Genomic DNA, 22,855 nt, shown 5'->3' with positions numbered 1-22,855 from the left:
GAGACACACACAGAGACACCGAGAGACACACACAGAGACACCGAGAGACACACACAGAGACGCAGAAAGACACACACACAGACGCAGAGAGACACACACACACAGAGACACACACCGAGAGACACACACAGAGACACAGAGAGACACACACAGAGACAGAGAGACACACACAGAGACACAGAGAGACACAGAGAGACCACACAGAGACACAGAGAGACACACAGAGCCACAGAGAGAGAGACACACACAGAGAGACACACACAGAGACACAAAGAGACACACACAGAGACACAGAGAGACACACACAGAGAAACAGAGAGAGACACATACAGAGACACAGAGAGACACACACAGAGACACAAAAACACACACACATACACACACAGAGACACAGAGAGAGACATACACAGAGACACAGAGAGAGAGACACACACAGACACACACACATACAGAGAGATACACAGACAAAGAGACAGAGAGAGATACACACACACACAGACACAGAGGGAGACACACACACACACAGAGACACACACAGAGACACAAAGAGACACACACAGAGACACAGAGAGAGACACACACACAGAGAGACACACACATAGACACAAAGAGACACACACAGAGACACAGAGAGACACACACACAGAGACACACACACAAACAGGTGGACTGACAGACACACACACACACACACAGACACACACAGAGACACAAAGAGACACACACAGAGACACAGAGAGACACACACAGAGACACACACAGAGACACAGAGAGACACACACAGAGACACAGAGGGAGACACACACACAGAGACACACACAGAGACACAAAGAGACACACACAGAGACACAAAGAGACACACACAGAGACACACACAGAGACACAAAGAGACACACACAGAGACACACACAGAGACACACACACAAACAGGTGGACTGACACACACACACGAAGATCCCCCGACAAGGCTTAACAGACTGTTGGGGCAAGTGCTGTTAGCGAGTAGCACCTATGAGAGACACACACACAGAGAGACACACACAGAGACACAAAGAGACACACACAGAGACACAGAGAGACACACACAGAGACACACACACAAACAGGTGGACTGACAGACACACACACACACAGATCCCCCGACAAGGCTTAACAGACTGTTGGGGCAAGTGCTGTTAGCGAGTAGCACCTATGAGAGACACACACACGCGCACACCCACAGGCAGACAGGTGTCGGACAGGTGTTGTGACCCTACACCACCACAGGTAACTCGGCCCGGGAGGAGGAGAGAGCAGAGGGAGGAGCGGAGAAGGGAGCAGGAGGAATCAGGCAGCAGGAGGAAGCTATCAGATGCAGCTTCTGCGGCCGTCTGGAACGCTCTTCCCTCCGATGTTAGCAATAGACGGTGTGCTACGCACTTTGAAATCATCGTCTATATTGACAAACTCATTGCCTTCGAACAGTTTTGCGTGCGCGTGTGTTTAGTTTGTTGTCCATCCTCCATCCCCCACCCCTTCCCCCGGCATCTCCGATTAGCGCGGTTGACTACGCGCGCTGGTGTGGAGGAAGTTCAACGCACGCACAGACACACACAAGGAAGCGGGGGGGGGGGGAGGGGTGCAGAATCATCAGCTAGCAAAGAGCAGAAGGGCCGAGGAGGAGAGAGGAGGAGGAGGCGATGCCGCGCTCGTTCCTCGTCAAGACGCGCGCGGTCCGCCGCGCTCATCCGCAGCTGCTGCTGCTGCGCCCTCTACCCGGTGCCGCTGCTGCCGATGCCGATGCGGCCACAGGTACGGCACCAGCCCTGGCACACAGGGGCCCAGCTGCACGAAAGATCTCACGCGAACGCTGCCCTTACATCGCTGAGAGTGATTTAAATCCTAGCTAAAGGCGGCGGCGGTGCAGTGCTGCTGCAGCTGCTCGTGGCTACGCTGGTGGTGGTGGTGGCTACCCTGGTGGTGGTGGCTACCCTGGTGGTGGTGGCTGCCGTGGTGGTGGTGGCTACGCTGGTGGTGGTGGCTACCCTGGTGGTGGTGGTGATAGCTACGCTGGTGGTGGTGTCTGCCGTGGTGGTGGTGGTGGTGGCTACGCTGGTGGTGGCTGCCGTGGTGGTGGTGGCTACGCTGGTGGTGGTGGTGGCTACCCTGGTGGTGGTGGTGATAGCTACGCTGGTGGTGGTGTCTGCCGTGGTGGTGGTGGTGGTGGCTACGCTGGTGGTGGTGGTGGCTATCCTGGTGGTGGTGGTGATAGCTACGCTGGTGGCTACGCTGGTGGTGGTGGCGGCTACCGTGGTGGTGGTGGCTACGCTGGTGGTGGTGGCTGCCGTGGTGGTGGTGGTGGTGGTGGCTACGCTGGTGGTGTTGGTGGCTACGCTGGTGGTGGTGGCTGCCGTGGTGGTGGTGGTGGTGGCTACGCTGGTGGTGTTGGTGGCTACGCTGGTGGTGGTAGGTGGCTCAGGGGTAGAAAAAAACCTAATCCTTTCACATCCGAATTTGAGGTTTAAGGTTCAACACTTAATAAATCTTAACGAACCTTAATACACCGTAATAAACCTCATGGTTTTATTCGCAATGCTCCCAGATCAGTATGAGTCCTCCTCCGACGAGTCCATGTCGTCGCCCTCGGACGTAGAACTGCCTTTGGCGAACGCCCCATAGTTGCCCTTGAGGTAGACCAACTCTTCTTTGGTTCTTTCGGTAAAGTCACGTAGATTGAGAATAAAATAATAAATTGATCAAATAAAATAACACAATAATATTCTCACGACGTTTCGGCCACAACACAAGCGGCCTTCATCAGGTGAAGGGACGAGACTGTCTGGAGGACAGCGCTGGAGTGAAAAAGCCACGCTCAGATCACGACCTTTAAGGTCTTGACCTTTAAGGTCGTGATCTGAGCGTGGCTTTTTCACCTTTAAGGTCGTGATCTGAGCGTGGCTTTTTCACTCCAGCGCTGTCCTCCAGACAGTCTCGTCCCTTCACCTGATGAAGGCCGCTTGTGTTGTGACCGAAACGTCGTGAGAATATTATTGTGTTATTTTATTTTATCAATTTATTATTTTATTCTCAATCTACGTGACTTTACCGAAAGAACCAAAGAAGATGAATCCTCGCAGTCACGAAAGCTTTAAATCGAAATGTAGACCAACTCCTCCACCGAACTGAGCGCCAAGCTGTTCCTGAGCTCGCTGTGCATGAAGCCGAGGAACGTCGCCATCGTGAACAGCTTGACGCCGATCTTCTGAAGATCGGGCCAGGCCACGCCGTCAGACTGCCAATACCACAAAGGTGTCTTACGTCCCTTGAGCAGCCTAATGAATCTAAACCCGCCAGCATCCTTCTTCTGCTTCGCCGAAATGATGTGCTCGGTGAGCTGCGTAAACATCACCTCTCGCCTCTCGTCTTCAACCGCCGTCTCGTCGTCGATCGGTGTCTCCAGAAAGATGTTCTCCAGCTCTTTTCGATTTGTCGGGCTGAAGCCCTCTCCAATAGAATCGAGGATCTAACAGATAGGTCAGCCCATGGGCCTTTCCGTACATGAACTGGAAGCGACTCGCTGCCAACTTGATCAGGTAGTTGCTCTCTTCAGTGGTCGCTGGGCCGTCTTCATGCAGCTTGGCAAAACTCAGCAGGGATTGCGTGAAAATCCGGAAACGCTTCAAGAGACTGATACGGAATCGGATTGATATTTAACAATCAATGCGTCGATGGGCGTGAGAATGGCGAGGGACTTCTGCAGCAGGTAGACGAAGTCGTCGCTCGTAATGACGGTCTTGATTGGCGTGCGCTCGGATTTCTCAGCTGCCGTCCCCCTCATGAAGTCGCGAGCTGTGACAATGGAATTGCAAAATCCTCTCCGACGACAGCAGCGTCTCGAGACAGCCTTTGATCGTTCCCCAACGTGTGAGAGCCGGCCGGACCAACACTCGAACGCCAGCGATCTTCTGTTCAGCCTGCAGCTGTGCCTTGAGAACGCGACTATTGTGAAACAATTTGGCCGTGTCCTTGCAACCTCACGATGAACTCAAGCAGGTACTCGAACGGATAGTCGATCGGGTATGTGCGTTCTTATCGGCCGGCTCTCTTCATCTTCGTGGAAGAGAATTTGTCCTTAACAAGCAAATGCAGACCATGCGACGTACAGCCTTTGAAATAGGATGGGTGAGCCTTCGAGAGCTGTTCCCACGCATTCTTGTTGGTGGATGTGTTGTCAGTGACCGCGCCAGCGAATGTAGTCTTCGGGTGGGACAGCCATCACACGTTGAAGATCCGAGGCGATCCAGTCAGCGTCGTGGTCCTGCTCTCCAGTGGACGCCGACTCGAGGAACAACGTTGTGGACGGCGATGTGACCGTGTAGTTCACAATCGGATCATTCTTGATGTTTGACCACGCATCAGATGTCAGGCAAACGGTCTTATTGTCCAGGACGGTGTCAACGTTCTCCTTCATGTCGATGTGCACGCCTTGTCGAGCAATGGTCCGGCCAGCCTCTTCCTGTTCGGCAGCACTGCATCTGGGCAAAGGGCCTTCACAGCCATCACCAGGTTCTCATCCTCGGCCCGCTGGAACGACGTGCCCGAGACATTAGAAATTCATTGCTGTGGCCTGCTCCAACTTCTCCTTCGTTCGCCTATCGAGCTTGGGTATTATTAGGTGATCTTTGATGGATCCTTGCTTCATCGACGAAGCATTCGATGTAGATGGAGTTGAGCTGCCTCTTGCCTTCGAGGGCTTCACCCGCTTCTTGTTCGAAGCATACCACTCGGGACGATCATCTATCTCGGTGCCATTCATTGCCCTCCGTAAAGTGGCGCATGCGTTCAGGTGCCTCATCGCCCCGCTCACTCTCCTTGTGATGGTTGAATCTGGTGCGACAATGTCTGCAGACGGCACTCTTTAACTTGCGCGGTTCCGGATCATCGGTCAAGTAGTGCCAAAACTGGCCCATCAAGCGTCCTCTGGCCTACCCTGCGTTCGCCGGCGCCTCGTCGGCCACTCCATCCTTCTCCGCGTCGGCCACTCCCGTTCTTCTCCATCACAATTGCGACACCACTATCACATTCTTCGGAATCGAGTAAATCCTCATCCAGGTCCTGATCCATGATCCTGCTCGCGGTGAGAAATTGGGTTCGTTTGATGACACTAGTAACTCAGGTAATGCCAAGATTTCTGATTTCCGGTCTCCGGCGTTCCACAGTCCGTTGCTTCAGTCAGACTTCCTGCAAAAAAAAAGGCGTCTTTTTTAAATAAACCTCAAAACCTCACCCTAATTGGCCCTTCGAAATATTGAGGTTTTTCACTTAAACCTTATCAAACCTAATTGTTTTAAACCTCGCCTTGCCCCCATGTGGTGGCTACGCTGCTCGTGGTGGTGGTCGCTATGCTAGTGGTGGTGGTGGTGGCCACGCTGGTGGTGGTGGTGGCTACGCTGGTGGTGGTGGCTACGCTGGTGGTGGTGGTGGTGGCTACGCTGGTGGTGGTGGTGGCTACGCTGGTGGCGGTGGTGGTGGGGAGCGGTGGCGTAGCAGATTTAATGCCCCGCGCTACGAACGTGGTGACCCGAGTTCAATTCCTGCCCACGGCCAACACCGGTGACGATTATGTCTGAACCCGTCCTGGGCCTCCTCCCCCTAGGTCGGCTCAGCGTCAAATGAGTAACCGGCGCGGTGTATTAACACCCACGTAGTTACCCCACGGCGTCTACAGAGGGGCTCCCTCCTTCTATGGTGGTGGAGACCCATTTCCGTCAGCCGTATCGTGAGCAACAAACCTGCACGGGGTTCTGCGCGTTCACCGTTCACACCTGGACCTGCGTCTCCCCTTCTCCCACCTTGCCCTCCCTCCCCGTCTCCCACCTCGCCCTCCCTCCCCGTCTCCCACCTCGCCCTCCCTCCTCGTCTCCCACCTTGTCCTCCCTCCCCGTCTCCCAGGGGAGCTGTGGACCGGGATTCGGGGTCCCAGATCGGGGGAGCAGGGACCCCAGCCAGGTATCCTTCCTCTGTGCGAGTCGAGTTTTATTATTGACGATTTTTGTGGGGTAATTATTTTGCACCGGGCAATGCCCCCTGAGCTGTGTTAGCTCTTTTTTTCAGAAGCGACTTGGCCACAAATGAAAGCTCAACTAAGTGGCTTATCGCGTCAACATTTGTAGCAGCCAATCACTCTAATCGGACGTTGTTTCTATATGTGGAGGAAAATACTGGAGATCTCTACGTGAGTCTATGGGTCTTTACGTGAGTATATGGGTCTCTTTGTGAGTCTATTGGTATCTATGTGAGTCTATGACTCTTTCTGTGAGACCTATAGCTCTCTATGTGAGACTATGAGTCTCTGTGTGAGTCTACGGGCCTCTGTGTGAGTCCATGGGTCTCTATGTGAGTCATTAATAACCATGGTTGAGAGCATCAACTAGCAACACTTGAGAACGCTGTTTAATCTCGGGCAGCAGCTGGAACCCGGATTGGAACCCAGGCATCTCAGCAGCACCGGCTCAACCGTAACGACCCGACCCACGTTCTCATCATCAACACGACTCCACACTGGGGGGCATTGTTCAGGTCGAGGATGAAGTCGGTAACAAAAGCAGGCAAACAAAGGCAACAATTTTTATCTAAAATTTTATTTCACCAGGTGTAGACCATGAGCTACTACGTAAGCTCTTTTTTTCAGAAGCGACCTGGCCACAAATGATAGATCAACGAAGTGGCTGATCAACACGTGGGCATTTTTCGCAAGTCAAGTACGCATGTTTCTAAATGTGGAGGGGAAAAAAACCGGAGGATCCGGAGAAAAATCCACGCCGATGACGGGGAAAGAGACACGCAAACTCCACATATACAGCAGCAGGCGTCAGGGTCGGGATCTAACCCACGACCGCCTGTATACCAGGCGAGGTAGCTAACATCTCTTAGCCACCGTGATGATGATGAGAGAGAGAGACACGCAAACTCCAAATATACAGCAGCAGGCGTCAGGGTCGGGATCGAACCCACGACCTCCTGCACACCTGGCGAGGTAGTTAACATCTCCTAGCCACCGTGATGATGATGAGAGAGAGAGACACGCAAACTCCAAATATACAGCAGCAGGCGTCAGGGTCGGGATCGAACCCACGACCTCCTGCACACCTGGCGAGGTAGTTAACATCTCCTAGCCACCGCGATGATGATGAGAGAGAGAGAGAGACACGCAAACTCCAAACATACAGCAGCAGGCGTCACGGTCGGGATCAGACCCACGACCTCCTGTATAATAGGCGAGGTAGTCAACATCTCCTAAGCCACCATGTTCATTTAGTGTGTATTGGCCTGTTCTGAGTCAACGGTGCTGTGTAACTCGGGGAAGAGGCAGCAGAGAACGTGTTCACGGTTCGACACCTGCTCCCGTGTGTGTGTGACGTGTCGGGTGATACAGGCCTCGCCCAGTGGCGCCCTAAACCCCCCCCCCCCCCCCAATGTTGGTTATATTATCCCCCTTACCTGGTACGCAGGAGGTAGTCTGTTCGATTCCCATCCCGATCCCGACGCCTGCTGTATATTTGGAGTTTGTGCGTGTGTGTCTCTCTCTCTCTCTCCCCGTGGTCGCGTGGATTTTTATCCAGATCCTCCGGTCTTTCCCTTCCACATTTAGAATCAACGTCGCGCGTTTAGATTATTTGGCCGCTTGTATATTTCCACACGATGGCATGAGCCACTTCGTTGGGCTATCATTAGCGGCCAGGTCGCTTCTGAAAACGAGCTACATGAGCTAATCTGGCCTTCCCCCGCGCCTCCGATTAGCACGGTTGGCTACGTACGGTGCGAAAGAAGTTCAACATACACACAACAAAGATTCCCCATTATAGCCTTAACAGACTGTTGGGGCAAGTGCTGTTAGCGAGCACCTACAAAGGCCAGAACGGTACACGAGGGGGGTGGGTGGTCAGCAACAACGCCCGACCGCCTTTGTCTCCCCGGTGGCGATGTTTACTATACAGCTACTCAGGACCGGTTCAAATAATCGTCACCGGTGTTGGCCGTGAGCGGGAATCGAACCCGGGTCGCCGGGTTCGTAGCGCGGCGTAGCGCTAACCGCTACACTACCGCCGCTCCCCACATACAAGCACACGCACACACGTGCACAGCTGGACAATAAAATAATTTCGTTTGAGATCTCAATCCCACCCACCACCTCGTGACGCCGACTCGCGGGGTACCGCCAGCGTCTCGCGTTGTCCACCGCAGTGCATTGCGACTCTGGCAGTAGTGATGGGCGGTTGTTTCTTTCTTTAGCGAATCGCACCTCCACCCCCAAAATCCCCACCCCAAAGGGAATGCCTCTTGTCTAGATTACGACTACATCAGTGCCCCCCACAATATTACCATCTACTGATGCCCCCTTCCCCTATCCCCCCTCTCCATCCCCCTTACCCCCCCTCCCCCTCCCCCCCCATCCCCTCTTCCCATCCCTCCCCTATCCCCACTCTATACCCTCTCCCCCTCCCCTCTATCCCCTCTCCCCCCTATATCCCCCCTCTATCCCCCTCTCCCCCTCCCCCCCTCTATCCCCTCTCCCCTACTATCCCCCCCACTATCCCCCTATATCCCCCCTCTATCCCCCTCTCCCCTCCCCTCTATCCCCCTCTCCCCCCACTATCCCCCCCACTATCCTCCCCTCTATCCCCCTCTCCCCACCCCCCTCTATCTCCCCCTCTCCTCCCCCTCTATCCCCCCTCTATCCTTCTCTCCCCTCTATCCCCTCTCCCCCCACTATCCCCCCCCTCTATCCCCCTCTCCCCACCCCCCCTCTATCCCCCCTCTCCCCACCCCCCTCTCCCCACCCCCCCTCTATCCCCCTCTCCCCACCCCCACCCCCCACCCTCTATCCCCCCCTCTCCCCACCCCCCCCCCATTCACAGGCGACCCCCCCCAGCTCCCAGCGGCACCCCCCGCCCTGGGGCCCCCACCCCCTCTCCTCCACCTGCACCCCGCCCCGCGCCTGCCCCCCGGCTGGGTCACGACCCCCGAGGCTGGGGGTGGGTGGAGGTCGCAGGCACCTCGAGGTCACGGTTCGACTCCCGGCTCGGGGCTCGAGTTGCTGAGGGCGCGACTGCTGCTTCACGGCGGCGCCTGTACCTGCGTGCAGTGCAAAAAGGTGAGGCAAGGGCAATGACAAAGGTCCACCACCCTCACCGTTGTAGCCTCAGCAGATGGTTGGGGCAAGTGCAGTCAGCGAGGTAGAAGCGGCGACGACGCCGGCCCGGCGTGGCGCTCCCGGACAATTTTGTTCCCACCGAATGCCGACGTTTGACACGTGGGTAGCCGTGACGCGATTTTATTTATGTTTGTTGGGGCCGAGTCGATCTAGGGGGAGGCCCAGGACCCGCTGTTGGCCGTGAGCGTGTGGAATGGAACTCGGGGCGGCGAGTTCGTATCGCGGCGCCAGCGCGCTAATTGCGGCGCCACCGCTCCCCCGCAGGAGCGGGCAGGGGCACCTTTCACACTGAGCGTGGTGGCTATGAGATGTTAACTACCTCGCCTGGTATACAGGAGGTCGTGGTTTAGATCCCGACCCTGACGCCTGCTGTGTATTTGGAGTTTGCGTGTCTCTCTCTCTCATCATCATCACGGTGGCAAGGAGATGTTAACTACCTCGCCTGGTATACAGGAAGTCGTGGTTTAGATCCCGACCCTGACGCCTGCTGCTGTATATTTGGAGTTTGCGTGTCTCTCTCTCTCTCTATCATCATCATCACGGTGGCGAGGAGATGTTAACTACCTCGCCTGGTATACAGGAGGTCGTGGTTTAGATCCCGACCCTGACGCCTGCTGTGTATTTGGAGTTTGCGTGTCTCTCTCTCTCATCATCATCACGGTGGCAAGGAGATGTTAACTACCTCGCCTGGTGTACAGGAAGTCGTGGTTTCGATCCCGACCCTGACGCCTGCTGCTGTATATTTGGAGTTTGCGTGTCTCTCTCTCTCTCTATCATCATCATCACGGTGGCGAGGAGATGTTAACTACCTCGCCTGGTATACAGGAAGTCGTGGTTTCGATCCCGACCCTGACGCCTGCTGCTGTATATTTGGAGTTTGCGTGTCTCTCTCTCTCATCATCATCACGGTGGCTATGAGATGTTAACTACCTCGCCTGGTATACAGGAAGTCGTGGTTTCGATCCCGACCCTGACGCCTGCTGCTGTATATTTGGAGTTTGCGGTGTCTCTCTCTCTCTCTCTTTCCACGAGGTTGCGTGGATTTTTCTCCGGGTCCTCCGGGATTTCCCTCCTCATTAAGAATCAACACCACGCGTTTACGATGATGATGATGATGGTGGTAAGCCACTTCCGTTGAGCTATCATTTGTGGTAGCCAGGTCGCTTCTCAAAAAGAGCTACGTAACTCAGTGGGGCCTTAACCTTGAAAAATAAAATGAAAAGTTTAGATCTTAGTTTAGAATCCGGACTGGGCCACGGGAATTCCAATGTGGCAGGCACGCGAGACGCGGGATCTGTGCCTCTGCAGGGACTCTTCAACTTACGAACGAGTTAGGTTCCAGATGATGTCTGTTTCTTAAGTCGAATGTTCCTAAGTCGAATGTTCGTAAGTAGAGGACTCCCCGTACCTGTTGCGCGTGCGCGCGCGCTGCTGCCCCTCCCCGCCAGGTGTTCTCCACGCCGCACGGCCTCGAGGTGCACGTGAGGCGCGCGCACAGTGGAGCGAGGCCCTTCGCGTGCGCTCGCTGCGACCGCAGCTTCGGCCACGAGCACAGCCTGGAGCAGCACCACGCCACGCACACACAGGTAGCAAGACTGCTCGTGATGATGATGTTGATGATGATGCAGCCACCATCACAACCACCACCATCACAACCATCACCACCACCATCACCAACACCACCAACACAGAACCTGGAGCAGCACCACGCCACGCACACACAGGTAGCAAGACTGCTCGTGATGATGATGTTGATGATGATGATAATACAGCCAGCATCACAACCATCACCACCACCATCACCACCATCACCAACACAGAGCCTGGAGCAGCACCACGCACACACAGGTAGCAAGACTGCTCGTGATGATGATGATGCAGCCACCATCACAACCATCACCACCACCATCACCAACACCACCATCACAGAGCTTGGAGCAGCACCATGCCACGCACACGCAGGTAACCGGCACTGCTCACGATGATGATGTTGATGATGCTGGTGATGATGAAGCCACCACCATCACAATGACAGCGACGAAGGTGATAGCGGCAAAAGGATGGTTACTGGGTGTCCCAATCGCCGTTTGTTTGGTTAAAAAGTGCTGATCATTTGATTTAAAATCAAATTCGAGAAGTCACAGGGTCAACAGCAATGTGGTCTCAACGCCCTTCCAATGACGAAAGTTTAAAGATAAATTTTAAACGTAAACAAAGAAAGCAGAGCTCCTTTGTTATAAATCCATGACCGGGTGAAGGCCTTGCTCACCACACCAGGTCGGTGACGGGGGATTCTTTGACCATACTTCACCACGCTGGTCAGTGCGGGCTGCTAAAGGCGGCGATCGAGACAGGTTCAGGCATCGCTCGTCACGCGGTGCTTATGGCCCTGGCCGGGATTCTAACTCAGGTGGCGAAGGTTCGTTTCAAAGCGCAGTGCGCCAAACCACTAAAGGGCTCCTCCCATCAGCCATCCACGGAGGGAGCAGGCAACTTGGCTCCCGTAATTCCTCAAATCAGTTTCGAGCAGAAAAGCACGATTTGTGGGGCAATGATTCCTGCAAATTGAGGAGGTGTTCGATTTCTGTGCAAACGTTCAGTAAGCAGATCCTGCGAATTCTGTTTAAACAGCTGCTCCCATTATTTGATGATTGTCCACTGTTATTGTATCGGCCTCCGACGCCTTGGGGGGGGGGGGGGGGGGGCTGAGTTTTCATGCCGGTGGCTAGGAGATGTTAACTCCCTCGCCTGGTATGCAGGAGGTGGTGGGTTCGATCCCGACACTAACGCCTGCTGCTGTATATTTGGAGTTTGCGTGTCTCTCTCTCTCTTATCATAATCACGGTGGCTATGAGATGTTAACTACCTCGCCTGGTACACAGGAGGTCGTGGGTTCGATCCCGACCCTGACGCCTGCTGCTATATATTTGGAGTTTGCGTGTCTCTCTCTCTCTCATCATCATCACGGTGTCTAGGAGATGTAACTACCTCGCCAGGTATACAGGTCGTGGGTTCGATCCCGACCCTGACGCCTGCTGCTGCTGTATATTTGGAGTTTGCGTGTCTCTCTCTCTCTCCCCGTGGTCGAGTGGATTTTTCTCAAGGTCTTCCAGTTTTTTCCCCCCTCCACATTTAGAATCAACGTCACGCTTATATATGTCCACTCGACGATGACGTCATCGTAACCGGAAGCGTTAGGCCCGTGGGCGTTGTCAAAGTCCAGCCAATCGGAGGCGCCCTAAACGTTCCCGCCCCCCCCCGCGCTCGCGGACGCAAACCGCACGTTCCGCGAGCGCGTGCGCTCATTGGCCTGGCGGGCGCGTGACGTCACACAGCCCGTAAGCCGCGGCTCGTCGAGATTGTCGCCCGAACGCGACCATTCACCACGCACGCACGCATGCACAGCACGTCCGCCCGTGTTGTGTGTGTGTGTGCATGTTTCATAGTTTCATAGTTTTCATAGTTTAATTTATTTGGTATAGCCCTGTGAGCCATTCGGCTCTTGAATCGGGTGCAACCGCAACAATATAAAAAAACCAAAACACGAACAAGAAAGTATCTTAAAGTGACTGTGTGTGACTGTGCAAACAGACAATCCAGGAGAAAAATAATCAAAATATTCCTGAAATAGCACCGTACACAACCAACGCTGTGTGCAAAAAATCCCAGTGGGATGTAAGACAAACAACAACAACAACAACCACAAGAAAAACTTAGATTAAGGCCATCAGTCTAACTCCGTACTACAATAAACAAAAACATGGCCGAACCAAAAAACTTTTAGAAATCACCAAAATAAAGGCATGAATGCAATGTAACAGCGATCATAGAATGTTGAGCGGCGGTGGAGCGGTTAGCGCCACGCTGCGCTACGAACCCGGCGACCGGACTTCGATTCCCGCTCACGGCCAACACCGGCGACGATTAATTTGAACCGGTCCTAGGCGTCCCCCTAGGTCGACTCGGCCTCAAGTGAGTACCTGGGTGCGGTGCTGAGTAAACGTCGCCGCCGGAGAGACAAAGGCGGCCGGGCTTGGTGCTGGCCACCCACCCCCTCGTGTGCCACAGTTCGGGCCTTCACAGGTGCTACTCAGCTCACAGCACTTGCCCCCAACAGGTATGTTCAGGCTATACGGGGGATCTGTTTGTCTTTGACTTGTGTGTTGAACCTCGTTCGCACCGTCCCCAGCCGACCGTGCTAAACGGAGGTGCGGTTCGCGGTAGCGTCATAGCAAGGCGCTCTGTCCCCCCCCTCCCCATCGAATGCACCTCGTGGTCGCATCGTCGTCCTTACCTGAGAAGTGGTTTATTTTCTTCCTCCCGTGGGGTTGCGGTGACATTGATCTCTCTATCTCTCTCTCTCATTTTTCGCACATTGTCCAAACGGGAATATAAGCTAAACCATATTTTTTTTGTAAAATAAATAGCAAGTAAGTGCGCACTGAGCTATTATGTGGTTCCTTTTCAGAAGCGACCCGGCATTCACGTCGTGATAAGCCCCAATGAAGGGGCTTATCACGACGTGGAAATTCAAAACAGCCAAACGCTCTCAACGCCACGTTTCTAAATGTCGTGGGAAAAACCGCAGGACCCGGAGAAAAATCCACGCGACCATGGACAAAGAGAGAGAGAGAGAGAGACGCGCAAACTCCAAATATACAGCAGCAGGCGTCAGGGTCGGGATCGAACCCACGACCTCCTGTATACCAGGCGAGGTAGTTAACATCTCCTAGCCACCGTGATGATGATGAGAGAGAGAGACACACAAACTCCAAATATTCAGCAGCAGGTGTCAGGGTCGGGATCGAACCCACAACCTCCTGTATACCAGGCAAGATAGTTAACATCTCCTAGCCACCGTGGTGATGATGAGAGAGAGAGACACGCAAACTCCAAATATACAGCAGCGGGCGTCAGTGTCGGAACCGAACCCACGACCTCCTGTATACCAGGCGAGGTAATCAACATCTCCTAGCCACCGTGATGATGATGAGAGAGAGACACACAAACTCCAAATATACAGCAGCGGGCGTCAGGGTCGGGATCGAACCCACAACCTCCTGTACACCAGGCGAGGTAATCAACATCTCCTAGCCACCGTGATGATGATGAGAGAGAGAGAAACGCAAACTCCAAATATACAGCAGCAGGCGTCAGTGTCGGAATCGAACACACAACCTCCTGCGCACCAGGCGAGGTAGTTAACATATCGCGGCACTCCAGTCACTGTAGGGATCAAGATAAAGTCTTATCACTGATTCCATGGCCTTGTCGCTATCAGGGTCCACCTCGCTGCCTCAACAGTTACCAATTGCGATGTAACAGCCATCGCACCCGCGATTTGTGGAAATCAAATGAAACGCGAGACGCGAACGGGCGAAGACCGAATGCCATTCGCGACGTGTTTGACAAACAAATGAAAGTGATTGTTTGAGCAACACAATACCCTAATAATTGCCCAATGTAGATGCACACATACGGTGCCAATTCACTGCAGGCGCAACATGGATGAGGATAATTAAATAAAGAGGAAGACGAGACGGCGGGTAGATGGCTTTAAAAAAAAATAAGTTCACTTGATAACGAAACGCATTTGGGTGCACAATACCCGCACTGGCTCATGGTGAGTGGTTGAGTTGTTGAGTTAATGGTTGAGCGAGTGTTTGTGCTCATTGCGTCGTTGAGTGGTGGTGCCGGTGAGTGGTTGAGTGGTGGTGTGAGTGGTAGAGTGAACGATGAGTGGTTCAGTGGTTGAGTTAATGGTTGAGCGGGTGCTCGTTGCTTGGTTGAGTGGTGTTGTTGGTGAGTGGTTGAGTGGTGGTATTAGTGAGTGGTAAAGTGGTTGTGCTGTAGTTGAGTGGTTGTGTTAAGCTGGTGAGTTTCCCTGTTAGGGAGTGAGTTGTCGTGTGGGTGGTTGAATGATTGTCAGGGAGTGAGTGAGTGGCCGTGTGGGTGGTTGTGTGGTTAAGTGGTTGAATGTTTGTGTGGTTATGTGGGTGGTTATATGGTTAAGTGGCTGTGTGGTTGGTTGTGTGGTTGGTTGTGTTGTTAAGTGGTTATGTGGTCATGTGGTTGGTTAAGTGGTTGAGTGGCCGTGTGGTTGGCTGCCGTGTGTGCAGGAGCGCAGCTTCGCGTGCGACATCTGCGGCAAGGCGTTCAAGCGCTCGTCCACGTTGTCCACCCACCTGCTCATCCACTCGGACACGCGGCCCTACCCCTGCGCCTTCTGCGGCAAGCGCTTCCACCAGAAGTCCGACATGAAGAAGCACACCTTCATACACACAGGTGAGACACACGCACACCTACACAACAACAACCGCCAATCGCCACTAAGTGGCGGTGACGTCACCACGACGCTTGTGCCAGGCCATGTGCACCTTGAGGCCACGTGATTTGTCGAATGCCCGCTGGCAGGAGGTCACGGGGCAGACACAAGTGCCACGGGTCGACTGACTGAGATGACTGGCTGATGCACCACCTGTGCCCCCTACTGTGCCAACCTGCTGTGCTTTAGCCACCCGGCGCTCGGGTCGTTGTTGTGAGCGTCGCTCCTCCTCCATCCCTTGTTGGTGGAGGGCGACTGCTTCCAACTGCCCAGTAGCGTCCTTCACGAGCCTATTCCACAGAGGCCGATCTTGACACCGCTGGTACCAGTCATCGGCAAGTCCACTCAGCTCCACGTCCTCCTGTACCACATCACTCCATCTCTTCTCTAGCCCGTGCCGCGCCCGTTTAGCCCCCTCGATCCGGCCGAACAAAAGCTGTTTCGGCATGCGGTGGCTGGGCATGCGGACTACATGACCCAGCCAACGCAGCCTTACCTGCCGGAGGAGCTCACCGATGGGACCTTGCCCAGATCTTTCAAGCATTTGTGAGCTCCTAACACAATCCGGCCTGGTTAAACCCAGGATGGATCGTTGGCAGGCCAGCCTAAATGTTTCTAACCGGCGAAGATGTTCCATTAGGGGGGTCCACGTTTCGCAAGCGTAGAGAAGAGAGGGAATGACCATGGCCGAGAAGACCTGAAGCTTAGTGCGGAGCGACAGACCAGGTAGCTTCCACACAGCGTAACGTAACCGATGAAAATATATTGCCGCTCGACTGATTCGGAGTGAGACCTCTGCTGTTAAACTGGAGCCAATCATAAGCACACTGCCCAGGTATGGGAAACTCTCCACTCTCTCCACAACTGCCCTATCACCGATTTGGAGTTGTGGGGGTGGAGTGTCCGATGGTACAAAATACCCAGGCAGGTGCTTATTTTTGGTGCTGCTGATGGTAAGACCCCATCTCTTAGTGGCACGCTCCAGTCTCAGCAACAGCGTCTCCAACTCCTTCTCTGAATGAGCAGCTATTACCAAATCATCGGCATACATAACGTGGTTGAGCAATAGGTAGCCATCCTTTGATCGCACCCGGGCATCGATCAGCCTGCCCTTATATCTGTACCAAATGGAGATTCCCCCGGTACAGCTATTGAAGGCTTCATGAACTACGTGGTCAAAATAGATGTTAAATAATGTGGGAGCCAGAGGACATCCCTGTCGCACCCTAAGGTGTACAGGGAATGGCTCTAACTCCCGGCCACGTAGTTTTACTCTGGCCCGCTCACCATCATGAAGGTCCTTAATGATCATGAGCAGAGGGTCAGCGACTCCAAAAGCATGAAGAACAACCCTGAGCCCAGGCCTACTGATGGTATGATAGGCCTTGACTAGGTCAATAAAGCAGAGATGTAGGTCTTGCTGGAATTCCCTACACCTCTGCTGTAGCAGACGGACAGAAAATATGGCATCTGTGCAGGACCGCCCTTTCCTGAAACCGCATTGGGGCTCCGCAATCTCTCTCAGCGTGCCTGGCAAGGCGATGTTGAATAATCGTTGCCAGGACCTTGCCCGGCACACTGAGGAGTGAGATGCCCCTGTAGTTGTTACAGTTTGTGAGGTCCCCCTTCTTAAAGAGGGGGACCACCAGGGCATCCTTCGAATCCTGCGGAACCCGTCCAGTAGTCCAGACTGTAAATATGATGGCATATAGGGCAGTCTGTGCACAAACGCCACCCACCCTCAGCATTTCGCTTGGGAGATCATCTCTGCCCGGTGCCTTTCCTGGTCTCAGACTCTTGATTGCCTTTAGTACTTCCTCAACAGATGGCACCTCAGCCAGCCACTCACAGGGGGTGACTTCTTCCAATTTTTGAGGCACCACAGCTTCAGCAGGTTCATCCCCACTTTGTGCCACGATGTTTTCCTGGCTGAGGGATTTCCCCTCCCCCAGGACCTCACAGAAATGCTCAGCAAATCTACAAACCTGTTCCTTGGGGTCGGAGATTGGATCACCGTTTTTTCCCCTAATGATGGTAATAGGTGTGGCCCTGCAGGTTACTTTTTTGATGGAGTTAAATAGAGATTTGTGATCGCGGGCCACTGAGGCAGACTCCATCTCCTCAACAACCCGCGACCACCACCCATCCTTGCAACGCCTCATGGCTCTCCGAACCTCCGAGTGAGAGCTGCGGTAAACCTCCTCATTCTCTGACGTGGGATTCTGTAGCCGATGACAGTGGGCCTGTCGCTTTTTCTCAACTATCCTGAACACCTCCTCTGTCAGCCAGGGTCTCTGGGGAGGTCTGGACCATATACCCAAAGTGGCCATTGCAGCTGTTTGAGTCACAGTCCTAAACCTCGCTCATTTACCCTCGACATCAGGAGGAATGGGGGACGATGCCAACCCCAGTCGCAAGCGATGATGAAATTCTCGCTTGAAACTTTCATTAGATAACTGAGACCAGGCAACTTTAGGTTGGAATGGGGTCCTGGATGTACACCCACCACCGGAGTAGAACAATGGCAGGTGCATCTTACAGATGACTAGTCAATGGTCAGAGGGCAGATCAGCTCCACGGTAGGTCCTGGTGTCAAGGATATGGGCTCACATCCGCTGGTCCGTCACTATGTAGTCCAGCAGATGTTCTTGCTTGGACCCGGCATGCATCCATGATGTTGTGCGGATGCTCCGATGCCGGAACAGCGTGTTGGTAATTACAGGCCCATGGGCTGCACAAAAATCTAGCAGCCTCCTACCGTTGTTATTAAGCTAATCTGGCCTATGCCCTCCAATCACTCCAGACCAGGTGCCAGCATCATGACCAACTCGGGCATTGAAGTCACCCAACAAAATAACTCTATCCCGAGGGGCCACTTTAGCCAGCACCTGTGACAGGAGGTCATAGCAGGCATCTGACTCATCGGTATTGCCTGCATCCCTCCACGGATAATCGTCTTCGGTGGGGGCATAAGTAACCACGATCACCACTCCTCGCCTCCGGTTGATGGGAAGGCAAGCCCACAGTCGCCTGGGGCTTACAGCTTCCCACACCTCACCGCCACGCTCCCACGCCCCCTTCATTTTTATGTTCAAAAGAAGAGCCACACCCTGTTGTTTGGCAGTCTGCTGCCCCGAGTAGAGGACTGTCCACCCCTCATGGTGGCAGGAGCCAGAACCAGTCTACCGGACCTCCTGAATGCCACAGAGATCCAGACGGTACCGGTCCAGCTCCAGACAAATAAGTGGCAGCCTCTCCTCCGCAGTGAGCATTCGAATATTCCACGTGGCCACACGAATTGGCTTTTCGTTGTTACTGGAGGAGCCCCGAGGGTAGAGATTCAATTTCCTGGCTCCGCCAATTGGGGTTTGGCCAGGAGACTTCATAGACGCCTGTCCCCCCGGGGCCTCCGGCACAAGCTTATTAGTTACATTTTTAATTTGTGGTTTCGTGGTAAAATTTTGAAGGTGGAGGGGTTACCAGCCCCTCGCACCCGTCCAGTGCCCCCGTTTAGCCACTGTGGTGGTCACAGACGCCATGAGGGGAGGGGCCAATCGGAATTGGCCTTCCCCCCACAGCACTGCCCACGACAGAGTTGCCCGTCCGCCATCGCGAGGAGGTAGGGGGTTGTGTTGCCGGACACACACACACAGGTGACACAAACACAGGTGACACACACACGTGACATACACACACAGGTGATACACACGGGTGACACACACACAGGTGACACAAACAGGTGATACACACAGGTGACACATACATGTGACACACACACAGGTGATACACACAGGTGACACACACAGGTGACACACACACACAGGTGACACACACAGGTTATACACCCAGGTGACACACACAGGTGACACACACACAGGTGACACACACAGGTGATACACACAGGTGACACATACACACACAGGTGACACACACACGTGATACACACAGGTGACACACACAGGTGATACACACACAGGTGACACACACACGTGATACACACAGGTGACACACTCACAGGTGACACACACACACAGGTGACACACACAGGTAACATACACAGGTGACACACACACAGCTGACACACACACACACTAGTGACACACACAGGTGACACACACACACACACAGGTGACACACACACACAGGTGACACACACACAGGTGATACACACACAAGTGACACACACAGGTGATACACACAGGTGACACACACAGGTGACACACACACAGGTGATACACACAAACGTGATACACATACAGGTGACACACACAGGTGACACACACACAGGTGATACACACACAGGTGATACACACAGGTGACACACACACAGGTGATACACACACAGGTAACACACACAGGTGACACACAGAGGTAACACACACACAGGTGATACACACAGGTAACACACACAGGTGACATTCACAGGTAACACACACAGGTGATACACACAAGTGACACACACACACACAGGTGATATACACAAACGTGATACACATACAGGTGACACACACAGGTGACACACACACAGGTGACACACACACAGGTGATACACACACAGGTAACACACACAGGTGACACACACAGGTAACACACACAGGTGATACACACACAAGTGACACACAGGTGATACACACAAGTGACACACACACAAGTGATATACACAAACGTGATACACACACAGGTAACACACACACACACAGGTGAAACACACAGGTGACACACACAGGTGACACACACACAGGTAACACACACACAGGTGATACACACACAGGTAACACACACAGGTGACACACACAGGTAACACACACACAGGTGACACACACAAAGGTGACACACACAGGTGACACACACACAGGTGACACACACAGGTGACACACACACACAGGTGACACACACACAGGTGACACACACACAGGTGATACACACAAATGACACACATACAGGTGATACACACAGGTGACACACACAGGTAACACACACACAGGTGACACAAACACAGGTGACACACACAGGTGACATACACACACAGGTAACACACACAGGTGACACACACACACACATGTGACACACACACACGTGATACACACAGGTGATACACACGCAGGTAACACACACACACACAGGTGATACACACAAAGGTGACACACACACACAAGTGACATAGACACAGGTGGTACATACTGAACCGACCCACCATCCCCCCCCCCCACCCCAATCGTGTTACTTCCCGTGCGCGTCGCGCGCACACACACACAGGAGAGAAGCCTCACAAGTGCTCCGTGTGCGGCAAGGCGTTCAGCCAGAGCTCCAACCTCATCACGCACTCCCGCAAACACACTGGCTTCAAGCCCTTCGCCTGCGACCTCTGCGGCCGCGGCTTCCAGCGCCGCGTCGATTTGCGGCGCCACCGCGACGCGCAGCACGGGGGCGAGGGGGTCGCGGGGGGCGAGGGGGTCGTGGGGGGCAAAGGGGGCGAGGGGGGCGAAGGGGGCAAGGGGGTCGTGGGGGGCGAGGGGGAGTCGCGGGGGTCGACATCATCTGAAACTGCTGGACGTGTGTGAAAGAAGAGCTTCATTGCTCGTCGGATTCCTCCGGTAGAAATAAATATTCTGATTGTGATTCTGCGTGCGTGTCACTTGCGTGTGTGTGTCACCTGTGTGTGTCACCTGTGTGTGTCACCTGTGTGTGTGTCACCTGTATGTGTATCACGTTTGTGTGTGTCACCTGTGTGTGTCACCTGTGTGTGTCACTTGCGTGTGTGTCACCTGTGTGTGTGTCACCTGTGTGTGTGTGTGTCACCTGTGTGTGTCACCTGTGTGTGTCACCTGTGTGTGTGTGTCACCTGTGTGTGTGTGTCACCTGTGTGTGTCACCTGTGTGTGGTGTGTGTCACCTGTGTGTGTGTCACCTGTGTGTGTGTCACCTGTGTGTGTGTCACTTTTGAGTGTCACCTGTGTGTGTGTGTCACCTGTGTGTGTGTGTCACCTGTGTTTGTCACCTGTGTGTGGTGTGTGTCACCTGTGTGTGTGTCACCTGTGTGTGTGTCACTTTTGTGTGTGTAACCTGTGTGTGTGTCACCTGTGTGTGTGTGTCACCTGTGTGTGGTGTGTGTCACCTGTGTGTGTGTCACCTGTGTGTGTATCACCTGTGTGTGTGTCACCTGTGTGTGGTGTGTGTCACCTGTGTGTGTCACCTGTGCGTGTGTCACCTGTGTGTGTGTCACTTTTGTGTGTGTCACCTGTGTGTGTGTCACCTGTGTGTGTGTCACGTTTGTGTGTGTCACCTGTGTGTGTCACCTGTGTGTGTCACTTGCGTGTGTGTCACCTGTGTGTGTGTCACCTGTGTGTGTGTGTGTGTCACCTGTGTGTGTCACCTGTGTGTGTGTCACCTGTGTGTGTGTGTCACCTGTGTGTGTCACCTGTGTGTGGTGTGTGTCACCTGTGTGTGTGTCACCTGTGTGTGTGTCACCTGTGTGTGTGTCACCTGTGTGTGTGTCACTTTTGAGTGTCACCTGTGTGTGTGTGTCACCTGTGTGTGTGTGTCACCTGTGTTTGTCACCTGTGTGTGGTGTGTGTCACCTGTGTGTGTGTCACCTGTGTGTGTGTCACTTTTGTGTGTGTCACCTGTGTGTGTGTCACCTGTGTGTGTGTGTCACCTGTGTGTGGTGTGTGTCACCTGTGTGTGTGTCACCTGTGTGTGTGTCACCTGTGTGTGTATCACCTGTGTGTGGTGTGTGTCACCTGTGTGTGTCACCTGTGTGTGTGTCACCTGTGTGTGTGTCACTTTTGTGTGTGTCACCTGTGTGTGTGTCACCTGTGTGTGTGTGTCACTTTTGTGTGTGTCACCTGTGTGTCACCTGTGTGTGTGTCACTTTTTGTGTGTGTCACCTGTGTGTGTGTGTCACCTGTGTGTGTGTCACTTTTGTGTATGTCACCTGTGTGTGTCACCTGTCTGTGTGTCACCTGTGTGTGTCACCTGTGTGTGGTGTGTGTCACCTGTGTGTGTGTCACCTGTGTGTGTGTCGCCTGTGTGTATCACCTGCGTGTGTGTCATCTGTGTGTGTGTGTGTGTCACCTGTGTGTGTGTCACCTGTGTGTGGTGTGTGTCCCCTGTGTGTAGTGTGTGTCACCTGTGTGTGGTGTGTGTCACCTGTGTGTGTGCGTCACCTGTGTGTGTGTCACCTTTGTGTGTGTCACCTGTGTGTGTGTCACCTGTATGTGTCACTTTTGTGTGTATCACCTGTGTGTGTGTGTCACCCGTGTGTGGTGTGTGTCACCTGTGTGCGTCACCTGTGTGTGTGTGTGACATGTGTGTGTGCGTCACCTGTGTGTGGTGTGT

General features: G+C 53.7%; 1 protein-coding gene across 1 annotated transcript; it reads left to right on the top strand.

The window, feature by feature from the left end:
* Positions 1-1,664: 1,664 nt before the first annotated feature.
* On the top strand, positions 1,665-21,079 carry GFI1B (growth factor independent 1B transcriptional repressor). The gene is made up of 6 exons (XM_076052933.1): positions 1,665-1,791; positions 5,932-5,988; positions 8,898-9,133; positions 10,642-10,779; positions 15,313-15,478; positions 20,775-21,079. The coding sequence occupies exons 1-6, from the start codon at positions 1,680-1,682 to the stop codon at positions 21,077-21,079; spliced, it is 1,014 nt and encodes a 337-aa protein (XP_075909048.1). The 5' UTR covers positions 1,665-1,679.
* Positions 21,080-22,855: the final 1,776 nt, after the last annotated feature.

The sequence above is a fragment of the Petromyzon marinus genome, chromosome 59, assembly GCF_048934315.1.
Source record: "Petromyzon marinus isolate PM22_M1 ecotype Great Lakes invasive population chromosome 59, UKy_Petmar_22M1.pri1.0, whole genome shotgun sequence".
Classification (NCBI taxonomy): domain Eukaryota; kingdom Metazoa; phylum Chordata; class Hyperoartia; order Petromyzontiformes; family Petromyzontidae; genus Petromyzon; species Petromyzon marinus.
This window is presented reverse-complemented; position numbering and strand designations above follow the sequence as displayed.

Coding starts and splice junctions, on each gene's coding strand:
- GFI1B (XM_076052933.1), top strand. CDS start 1,680: ATGCCGCGCTCGTTCCTCGTCAAGACGCGCGCGGTCCGCCGCGCTCAT. Junction 5,989..8,897: donor GGAGCAGGGACCCCAGCCAG/GTATCCTTCCTC, acceptor CCCCATTCACAG/GCGACCCCCCCCAGCTCCCA. Junction 10,780..15,312: donor ACCACGCCACGCACACACAG/GTAGCAAGACTG, acceptor CCGTGTGTGCAG/GAGCGCAGCTTCGCGTGCGA.